This window comes from Artemia franciscana, chromosome 9 (genome assembly GCF_032884065.1).
Source record: "Artemia franciscana chromosome 9, ASM3288406v1, whole genome shotgun sequence".
NCBI classification, from domain to species: domain Eukaryota; kingdom Metazoa; phylum Arthropoda; class Branchiopoda; order Anostraca; family Artemiidae; genus Artemia; species Artemia franciscana.
The window spans coordinates 19,378,815-19,390,674 of NC_088871.1; the positions used below are offsets into that span (position 1 = coordinate 19,378,815).

At 33.8% G+C, this 11,860-nt stretch overlaps 1 protein-coding gene across 2 annotated transcripts in view; it reads left to right on the top strand.

Annotated features, from left to right (window-relative positions):
• The window catches only part of LOC136031107 (early endosome antigen 1-like), a 122,265-nt gene extending 115,357 nt beyond the window's left edge, over nt 1-6,908 (top strand). For both annotated transcript variants that reach the window (XM_065710416.1, XM_065710415.1), the window contains 4 exons: nt 1,475-1,660; nt 2,963-3,146; nt 5,432-5,607; nt 6,602-6,908. In XM_065710416.1, the coding sequence (XP_065566488.1) occupies nt 1,475-1,660; nt 2,963-3,146; nt 5,432-5,607; nt 6,602-6,826 (771 nt within the window). In that variant the 3' untranslated portion in view covers nt 6,827-6,908. The remainder of the gene's footprint in view (nt 1-1,474; nt 1,661-2,962; nt 3,147-5,431; nt 5,608-6,601) is intronic.
• Nucleotides 6,909-11,860: the final 4,952 nt, after the last annotated feature.

Below are 11,860 nucleotides of genomic sequence, written 5' to 3' on the forward strand. Positions count from 1 at the left end.
TCAAGCAATAGGGTACACCGCAAATTCAAAACATTGGTTAAAAAGTTGCAACAGATGACTTGACATAATCAGGTAAATTTTTAGAACTATTTAGAAGGTTATCAAGTCAATTCCAGGTGCTATTTTTTTGTACTTTTCAAAGTATTCTCAAGTTCAAGCAATCTCACGGGTTGAAGATAAATGGTTGTATCACTTGCTTCAGGAAGAAAATTCTGGTATGTACCATCACCATTTATGCGCTCCACAGATGTCAGTATTTTTAGCCCTACTTTTGAAAAGCGGGCACGGAAGTTATTAGCCACACCTATCTCTGACTCCCACGGCAGATTACCAGGAATTATTGGTTCACTATTTAGGCTTATTACCGACCTAATCAGTTGCCAAGTTTTAGCCGGGCCTCCTTCATAATCTTTAGATTTCTTTGCATAATAGTCCATTTTTGCTTTTCTTAAAGATTAACTTTTTATTCAATTCTTTATAATGTTGTTTGTCAGATGCTGAACCTCAGAGTCGCGCACGTTTCATACATCACTTGCCTTTTTTCCATTGAGGCTAGTAATCCTTCTGTATTCCAAGGTTTGATTGGCAACTTATATCTTAGCTTTGTCTCTTTAAAATCCAAACACTCTTGAAATAGTAATTTTACCTTTTCATACCATTTACCAAATTTGGTATCAATGTCATTACTATCCCGAAGAAACTAAAAATCTGTACCTTCAAGCTTCCGCCTAAACTTCAAAAGCACATTTTCATCAACAAAAGGCACTTTTGACACACTTTCGTTGAAATATTCTTCAAGAATAGCAACAGCTGCTTTGCATGATTTTAACTTTGGCCGGAAGATTTCATTGGAGAGGGGGTATCCGTTAGCAGTAATATGATGGAGATTGTCCCTAGATTTTTTGTCCACTCCCTAAGGTTTTCGAAGTTTCTTTTCGGTAAATTCATTGAGAAATATCTTTTTTGGTATTTTAACTGAAAATCTGCAAAATAATTGAGTTACCCCCCTAGTATTTAAGAAATGTATTCCACCCACTATAATTTCGCGAACTGGCATCCTAGGCTTGCACGCCCCCCTTAGAGGCGGGTGTATGTGGCATCAGGGGACTTGTCCAGGGGCGTATCCATTGGTTTTTGGGGGGGTACAAAAAATTCTTTTGAAGAAGCGCATCGTAAATTTGTTAATTTGCATTTTGTTACGTTTTTACAGGTCGGAAAAAATATTTCAGAATTTGGGTTTCCATTCACAGCTTACCCAGCCGTTGTGCATGTTCTATTAGTGTAGTAATCTAGTCTAAATAAAAAAAATAGTTCGTCTTGCTCATCTCCCCCCCCCCTTGTGCGAAGGCGAGATTAAAGCAATCTTTTAGTGCATATTAAAAATAATTTTTGAAGTCATTATTGCATAATATCTTTCTATGAAAGGTGCAAGGAGGCTGGTTACTAACTTATTTATAACTTATGACATTTTCAGGCCAATGATAAGCTTGAAGACTCTTTGCAAATGTTAAAAAGCGAGAAAGAGTCCTTAGAATCATATATTGTGGAAATTAAGGACCAAAATAAAGAAAACGAAGATCGATGGAAACAGACTCAAGCAAAATTGGAAGAAAGCGCTTTTGCCTTGAAAAAAGAGGCAGATAAAGCACGGATTGAATTGGTAAGAAAGCTTTTCCTTTTTTAAACCAAGCACATATTTATTTCGTTCAAAAGAACGGTTTTTTTTTATTTAAAGATCCGAATGGCAGCTTTCAAGCCGTTTTAGTTGCGCATTTTTCCTATTTTTGTAGTCATTTGAAATGCTGATATCTTTACAGTTTGATAATACTGTTCTTAGCGTCCTTCTTTTATTTTCTTTGGCTTATCTTTAGGGCAATTAGTTTAATAGCGATACTAAAGGCAGCTCTACAAGTTTTGTGAACGATTATTTATCGCGGAAAAGGTTTTTAAACAGGAAAAAAGATAGGAAAAAAAATTACTGATATAGTAATTCTTTAGAAGGTTTTTGGACCAAAACAATATGTGGATTGAACAATTTTTTTTGGTATTGGCTTTTACACGGGAGTGTGTACGCGTTTAGACCATATTCAAGTACCAAATCATACTTTTTTTTTAGCATCATTAAAGCAATAGCATAAGAACGACTGAAAACCCAACCAAAAACGGGACCAGTATTCCACAATTAGGACCTAAATTGAAACTATTTATGCAGGAAAGAGCCCTTAGACAACAGTTTGGGTACTCTGCATGTCCGTGTGAAACGATTTATGCGCAACTGTCTCTTATTGCTTGAAGGAGGAAGGACTTAGGAAATGGCCCTTGAAAAATAGCTTTGTTTCCCTTGTCTATATTAAAGAGTTTATGCGCACTTTACTCTGATTGGTTAAAGAAAAAATGCACAGGAAAGAATGTAATAAAAAAATAAGGAAACAACAAAATAGACTTTCCCCTGGCTGTCTCCAGTGCTTAAAAAAATGAGAATGAAAAAAGAAGAAAAAATCAATAACATTTCAAAGTAATGAAGAATGAAAACTAAACCTGTGCATCTATGCAGGAAAAGACCTTGGAAAACGGCTTTGTTTGGTGCTGAACGTCTATATGAAACAGTTTTCTTTAAGGACATATTTTATCGAAGAGACCTGTTGACTCTTACTGCATATTGGGTAAACTAGCCCGGGAACTTTGCCCATATCAGGTATTTTGATTTGAATGGTTCCAACAAAAAATAAAAAGTATATTTAAAAGCTCTCTGAGCCCAATATCATTAGATTATTAAATATGCTATGTTTTGCCAACGCTATGTTTAACGTTAAACTTTTGTTTAACGTTATGTCACTGCGTTCCTTTTTTGCGTTTCGTAACTGATTGGGTTTGCTTCTTTACTTTACTTAAAAAATATCAAGACTGTTTCAAAAATCCTAAATGCTTCAAGTTACGTTTGAAAATGGTTTTATTTCATTAGAAATCCATTGAAGAAGAATTTAAAAGAGAGAAAGAAGAGAATTTGTTGCTCATGAAAAATCTTCGAAGTGACCTCTCTTTTACTAAACATGCACTGGATAGCTCGGATCAGAAGCTGAAGGCAGTCATGACAAATCTTGCTGATATCCAAGAAAAGTTGGATCAAACTGAAGGGCAAAAAATAGGTTAGTGCTGTTCATTTTGCTTTGTTCCACTCTTCCTACTTTTGCTTATTGAATGAACAGCATTCTCCCTTTATACTTTGAAAAAAATCTCTTTTCCTTAGTTGTTTTTTTTGTTCCTCTCCCAGTAAAGCTAATTGTTTTTCTCTTCTTCCTTTTTGATTTCAATGGATAGCCTTTTTACCTTATACTTTGAAGACAATCCATTTTTCTTAATTGATTTTTTTTGTTCCTCTTCGAGTAAAGCTAACTGTTTTTGCTTCTTCCTTTTTGATTTCAATGAACAGCATTTTTTCCTTATACTTTGAAAAAATCCATTTTTCTTCGAAATATTATGCTATAATAATATTATAATAAGAGAACTTATAATACAAAGGAAGAAAGAAAAAATGGACTTCGTAAGAAAGAGGTCTACTTTCGTTTTCTTTTACAGGGGAGGGGCTAAATCTGGCTCGAACCTTGTATTTATTGGCAAGTTGGTAGACATTAGAATTTAAGAAAGGAACACAAAAGAAAACTAATAATAAGCCAAATAGAGATCTACAAATAGTCGTCTAAAATCAAAAAAGTTCCGTTTTAATAATTTGTTCGAATATGCTGCCTTTCTATTTAAAATGAACATACAAAAGTATATAACAACGGATAAGACTTTAAATTAGGTCAGTGACTAAATAGAACTATAGAGCTGAATGTTTATTATTGGATTGTTTAACTGTATTTCTATTTATCTTTATTCAAATTATTATATATTGTATTTATATTTAAATTGAAACATTCGGAAATATTTTTTTTGTGTTATTCACTAGTCTGAATTATAAGGTTTACTTGAAATAAGTGCTAAAAGATACTAGATAATGGAACAGAATTCTTGAAATTAGAATCTTAAAAGGAAAGAAACTACATAGCTTATATGCACCATTAAATATTTTTTTATTTTAATATCGTAAAAAAAGCGCTTCATCGTAGGCCCCAGGAAATTGGAGCGTTAACATGATTATGTACTTATAAGCAAGGTTTTGTAATAAAAATCAATTTTATTAGGAATTAAAGAAAAGTTTGTTACTTTATTCTTCTTTAGTGTGCATTAATGACGCCATCTATTATAGAGCCTTGTGAGGTGTCGCGTCCCAATAGCATGATTTTTAACGCATTTTTTATTTTTAACGCATTTTTTATTTTTAAATCGTGATTTCAAGTAAAAAGTAAATAAATAGCAAACAGGGACAAAATTCTCTAGTCACATAGACAACAACTGTTATTTCTCAAATCACAATTTAGGTTTTATTCACTCCTATGTTTTGATTCACTCCTATGTTTCATACTGATTCATGGTATGGTCAAGCAATTTTCATTCTAATTTCAAACAGGTTCAGATCCTTCAGAACAAAGTGATGTGTCTTTTTAAGGTATGCTTAGGGGGCGTAAACAACACTTCAGGTTCCATAAACAAAATCCAAGTGCATAATGAATGACAGTAACGTGATTACCAGCTAGGAATTTGTGACCAACGTTGGAATTAGAAAAGTCCCGAGGCTTTTTGTGATAATCTAATAACAATAGAGCTCCCCATAATTAGGGGTGTAGTTTCACTGTGATATAGTTAGTAATTAGTGAACATAATTAGTGAAAGTGATAACTCGTCATGCTGATGATTTTGATTTCCTAAGGCTTTTTTGTGATTATTAAATTTAAAAAAAGTTTTTTAAGTTAAAGTAAGGAGCAGCATTAAAGTCTTAAACGAAGGGGAACTATTCCATACTTTAGGGGGATTGCTCCCTCCTAAATAACTCGCTCTTCAAGCAAACATTCCTTAATACTTTACAAGCTTATCGTTTCAAACTTTAATGTTGCTCTTACTTTCAGTCGAATAAACATCTTTTTTCATGAAATTTCAGATCGTTTTTCAAATACTGCCGGGAAATCTGGCTCCCCATCTATGGAAAATTACCTCCCTCTATAAGACGATCCTCCATTGATATTTCTTCTCATGCCTCCCCCCCAGGATAATTACATTGTCGCTGAGAATACCCCTGGATATTTTTTTTGCGACGATTCCGCCTGAAACATTGTCCTTGATTTACTTTCATTTAAAAATGACTTTGATATCCGATAATTTTTCAAATCATGCTGGAAATTCGCAATCCGTGAAAATTTTTCCTCGGAAATACTCCATTCCCGTGGAAAGTTCTTATTTTACAGCTTGTCAAACATCACGGGCCGTTTTAAGAGCTTGCCTGTATTAAACATTGGTTTAAACTTTTTTTTTCGCTAAACTTGGAATGTTTCAGAGTTGGAGTTTATTGTTTCGTCTGGAGCAGAAGAGAGGAAGGCTCTCTTGGATCGAATTCTTTCGGCTGAAGATGAACTTGAGAAAATAAATAGCTTGTTTGCTGAAAACAAGAAAAAACTTGACGATAGTCAGGGAGCATTGCACGAACTTGGACGTGAAAACCAACTCTTGAAGGTACATTGAAGGCTCTGCTGTTGTATAAATGGACTAAACCGTAGCTTGGACTATTTTTGCATCAAAGTTCAAGTATAAATACTAATTTGTTTGTGCTGGATTTAGGGAGGAGGGGAACCCCTGGTGGATGAGACTGGTTAAACTCAGCACAAATACATTTTGGAATAGTGAAATTAATATTTGAACTAGAATTTTGTTTTGCGAGATGGTGAAGTGTATATGTTAGATATTCTATTAGATAATTGGTGTTTGTCCTTTTTTTTAAATTTTATACTTCATCCACCCCCCCCCCCTTCCGAGAAATACGACATTTGTTTTAGACATTTCGAATTACCAATTTCCATTTCCATTACCAATTCTTTCCTTTTGCTGCCTAAAGTAATGTTCCAAGGGTAGGAATTGTTTATTTCTTGAAAAAACAGTGCAGTTGTTTCAAGCTTTTTTTTGTAGAAATCAGATCAATAAGCTCTCATTTTATTTAAAGCAAAAACAAATTTCTTTTGTTTCATTAGTTTTAAGTTTAGTTACCATTTATTTTTTTATACTGCCTAAATAAATGTTCCAAGGACAGGAAATCTCTATTTCTTTAAAATACATTGTAGTTGTTTTAAACTTTTCTCTAGAAATCAAGTCAATGAATTCTCATTGTATTTTACGCAGAATTCAATTTTGCGGTTTTTTATGTTTTATTAGATTTTATTAGATTAGACCTCTCATTTTATTTAACGCAAAATTTAATTTTGCATTGTTTGATGAATTATTAGATTTAAGCTTAGTAGCCAATTCCTTTCTTTTGCTACCTAAAGAATTTCAAAGAGAAGTTTATTTCTATAAAATACAGAGTAGTTGATTTAGGCTTTTTCCTAGAAATAAAGTCAATAAGCTCTCATTTTATTTCATGTAGAATTTAATTTTGTGTTTTTTTTAATGTTTTGTTCGATTTAAATTTACTAACCAATGCTTTTCTTATTCTGCCTAACTTAATTCTTTACAGATGGAAAACTCCAAATTCACGGGACGAAAATGGGCAGACGATAGGGAGACAACTCACTGTCTCAACTGTCGCAAGGAATTCACCCTTACTCTGCGCAAGCATCATTGTAGAAATTGCGGACAAATCTTTTGTGCCGACTGTTCCTCCAAAACTGCCCAGGTTCCAAGTGTCAAGGGGAAAGCTAGAGTTTGTGATGCATGCTACGATGACCTTGGATCTCGATGAATGGCATTCTAATTTTAGTTATCTTGCTTATTGTAATTTTGTTAAACATGTCATTATAATATATAAACTATGATTAGAACAACAGGAGATGAAATGACGCATTGAAGACTCATCATCGTCATAAGTGAATGCAATATCACAATATATAAATAGTTGGACAATTCTTGATTTTCTCATACTGTTTCAAGGATTAACATATGGAAAAAAAGAACAATATTCAATTCAGATTGTTGCGTAAACAATGTCAGAATAATGGTCTAATAAGTCCATTGCCATGTGTGAAAATTAAAATATTTACCTAGCTCCACCTACAGTAAAATATATAGTCTCTGAAATCCCCTTAGTACTAATCTTTGAAGTACCAAGGACATTAGAATAAAGGGGGCAACCCTTTTGCCCCCTTGCCCCATCTTCTGTCTTCATACCTGCCCCCTTTTTTCCTTCGGCTGCTTTGGTTGCAAAAGATTTTTCCTTTGGTTGCTATGGTATTTCTTTTGGTATGTTAATTTGAGTTTTTTTTTTGTTGCGTAAATTCTCTCCTCTTGTCACACTTGAGTCACACTTGAATCAATGAATGAAACAACCGAAAAAATGCCTTGTTTACAAACAGATCCGACCTCAAGGTTGCGCAATCTATCTGCAGCTGATCATCAAGAGTTACAGCAAGATATAGATAGAATATGATTTAGATAGAATGGATAGACTAGATAGAATGAAGATAGAAATGCGAATTATAAAGAATCGGCAGTAAACAAAAAATAAAATAAAAATAAACTAATGACTGGATCTATTATCGAGAGAAACACATGAAAAAAATAATGGATAGAAAGCCAAAAGGTCAAAATCTATTTCTTTGCTTTCTTTTGCTACTTCTCCCTCTTGTCTTAACATTTGAACATTTCTTCCCAACTTCAGAGAATCATCACTATCAGCACAATTGGATAGCACCAAGAAACCAAAACACGCTAACAGAACAAAACAAAATGTGTTCGGTAATTTTTGGTAATGTATTTGGAAAATTTGATAACAAAGATAAAGTTAAAGCCTAAACTGTCTCAACCTCTTTTTTTTCCTATTCTTCTTTAAAAGCTGAACAGTGCAATTCGCGCAATTTATCTGCAGCGGACCATCGAGAGATGCAGCAATCATAGGTTCAGTCGGGCTATCGATCAAATCAAGGGAATTGGGAATATGTAAAAACTGAATAATAAAAGTGGTATTGTTTTATTGGTTAGCTCAACTGATCTCCCTAAAAAGAAACTTTCGCTTGTAAGTCACTTAAATAACAATGTCAAGTGTTAAATTTTATTAATATCCATTTTACTGCGTAGCTTAGATTTAGGACAGTGTTTGTCTTTTGCCATAGCAATAAGGGGGGTTATAATTTTAAGAACTTTATGGTGATATATTTCATTTACTACTGATTTCTCAAATACGTTTCTTATTTCCAAACTTTGCGCCTGCCAAGCGTAAACTACATAGCTGCTTATGGAGGTCTTTTTCATTAAAAACTTAATTCCTGAGTTTATCCCTAAAAAAAATGTATATGGTTGTGCAAGTTACCTATCTCCAATTCTCACACCAATGTAATCATGTTCTACAACACGAAGTCTGTCATACCACCAATTTTAATAATGTGGAATTTAATACGTTGTAGCACCTCTGTTTCTAGGAGTATGCCTGGATCCAAGACTGACATGACGAAATCAAATCAACTTTGGAAAAATTTCATGTATGGGAAGATTACTCATCTTTAATCGACTGGCAGGGTGAAACAATTCCCAAGAAATGCTTTATGAGTTTTACAAGAGATTTGTTCATTCAAAGATTTAGAATGTCATTGAATCGTATGGAGGTTGTAGTAAGACCTATCATGGTAAGATAGAAATAATTCAAAATGTGGCAAGCAAAATTGCCATGAGGCTTCATGCTCAGTGCCCATCTTACAAATTGTAACACTTAACTGGCCTGCCCTCTATTTTAGAAAGATGGAATATAATGACCATCAAATATTACAGCAAGACACAAGTGACACGTCACACGAGTATGATATTTTTAAGCTCACTTTTGCCAAAGATTGTATTTTGCATAGTTTGGATACTTTTTCAATAATGTATTTGACATAGTGACGATGGTCCCTTTTTGGACGCTTGACTCGATCAGTTTCAGTCATTTTCATGTCCCTGCAGGATGAAAAATGTCACCTCCAAATGTTTCACTTGAGTTAATGCCCATGCAAAAGACAAATTACCTTTCAATCCAAATACACACACTTTTTCATGAGAAAATGACCCCTTTGTATTCAGACTCTCCAACTTTACACTGAGGGTTCAGTGAAGGGCAGCAGATGTGGCTTTGCGTTTGTTATCCCAAGCTATTCACTGAATATAAAAACCAGACTTCTTGATGATATATCCATCCTCACTGCAGAGCTGTCGGCCATATAAGAGGCTTTAAAGGTCGTCAATGTAAGTCCACAAGCTTCCAGAGGAGTAGTATTGCCCTCAGACTGCAAAGGCGCGTTTCAGCTCGTTGATAATATCTATTGGACTGCCATAGATATAGACCAGAAGACAATAACAGATTAATTAATCAGTCTCCAAAACAGCCTTATTAACATCAAGTTCTAGCTCCTTGTATAATCCAATCAACCCCAATTCAAAGGCTCAGACCTTCAGAGACAGAAGGAGAGTTTCTACAAAAACAAAAAAACCCCTTCTATTCTTTATTTCTGCCAAGGACAGATAATATTCTTTACTATAGAATCAAAAGCAACTCTTTGATCCCGAGAAAAGAGGAGTGTACTTTGCATCAATGAGCCGATCAATTTTTCAGATTTTGCAACTCTATTCCAGAATCCATGAATAACTTGATTTTTGAATGTGAATGCATCCATCAGGAAGTAATCAATACTAGAAAAGTTTTCAGTGAGGTAAACCCTCAGTCTGACTTCAACGTGTTGCTGCTTTCAAGCCAACTAGCTAACACTGAAAAACATCTAAACAAAGGTATCTTCGATTTCCCGTGGTATAATAATATGTGCGAGCAGATGGTAGCAAGACTTAAAATCATGATTCCAGACCATAAGACCATAATCATCTCCAGCTTGAAAATCGTGGTGAAGCCAAAAGGAGACCGAAGTGGACTCCAGAAGGCTTGACATTCCAAGAAGACGAAGTTTCCACTTACTCAGTTGAAAGAATAAGATTTCATTTTCAGTGTCCTCGGTACATTAAAGGATTAAGTTATAATTTGGATATAATAACAAAAGTATGTTTTGGTCTAAATAAAACTCAAATATTTCTAATTAATGAACTGGTTTTACATTTTTCGTCGTTTTAAAATGTTAGCGTCAAAGCACTTGATTAATTTTTTTGTATCTTTATTAGGATAATATAAACAAATATAAGTTTTTTAAGTACACAAATCTTACTTTTTCTTAGTAGCAAGAAAAAGACTATCTCTTAGTTTTATAATATTTGTAGATAGTTTTTTTATTATTATTATTATTAAAGTTTTACTCTTAATGAATTCTTAAAATTTGTGGTCGTCAGTAAATCTTATGTTTCATGTTACTACTGAAGTCGTCTCGTATGGTCCATCTCCTTTAAGTAGTTGTGCCTGTTCACAAAAAATTAAGAGTGAAAATAACAAAGGAAACAAGAATTCTTAGTAAAAATAACCCACAAAAAGGGTGTAGGGATGACAAAATCGAGGGACACAAACCCCTACCACCAGTTGACGCCTGGCTTGGGTGCTTCAAGCTGCTCCTGTATTTATTTAGCATGTTTCAAGCAGAAATGGCTAACCACTATATATTTACCCAAAATTATTTCCTTCTCCCTCAGATTTGAAAAATACATTTTTGCCCTCCTTAATTTCAATACACCGACACCACTTTTAACAATGTAGACTGTTTACTTATATCATTCATACATTCATATAACATTAAGTTCCCTCTTTTCTCCTCTAACGTGAAAATATTAAGCCAAAATTATGTTTAGTCAGTAAATTTCTCATAGTGTGACTCGTTTCTTCCTTTTGATTATTTGTTGTTTGTTGTTAAACTAATAGGAAGATAGACTTGCTCTGTTGAAAACATGTGTTTGGAAAGTAAGCTCCATTTCTTCATTAAAGATACAACCCTTACACAATTTTTTGCATGAATCCTGCAACAGTCCAGGCTTTTGTCAGAGAATTGTACAAGTTTGTATACCCCTTTTATAAAATGTTGCTACTTGCGTTGTCAGCAATGCGGTAGCATTCTATTTCTGCTTTTTAAAATTTCTTGTCTGCACGTGACTCTCTAAGGTGTCAAAATTTGCTTGGCATTGACTTTAAACACTAACAATGTCCATCTTTATCCACCAATTGCTCTTTGGTTCTAAGGGTATAATAAGTAATCCAGGTTTCATCTTCCAGGAATATCTGCAATAAAAATGAATTTCCACTCTCATCATAATGTGTCATAAGCAATCGTGTCAATAATGTGTTTGTTGTTGTTTGTTGTCAAAAACATTTGTTGTTTTGGTGTTATTCAGAAAGAAATTTAGGCACCAAACATAATTTACAATGAATACCATAAACTCTTTGTAAAATAAAGGTGCCGAATGCCAACATTCAGGAGCTTAAAAGATTTTGAAAAACCGTTTGTTTCTGCCTCGTAAGTGTTAAATTTAATCGGCTTGATTATTGTAAATGGATGTGATAATTTCATTACGCAAATACAAGTGCAGGAAGATGGCCAAATACCAGCGCCCAAAAAAACCCAAAATCATTTTCTCCTTACTGTGCCTGGATATCAATTAGCTCATTTTGGAATTACAATTGCTGAGACAGAGTGTACAAGCTCAAAAGAAAATATGGACTTTGAAACATATCCGTGTGTACCCATGCCATGTGCATTTTGCTAAGTGTGATGCATGTTTTTTTAAGTTTTTATTTGAAAAGAAAACTATTGAAAATTTAATGTATGAAAATGGAAAATTAAAAATTTAATATTTAGTTATCTCACAAGTTGAGAATTCTGGGCGC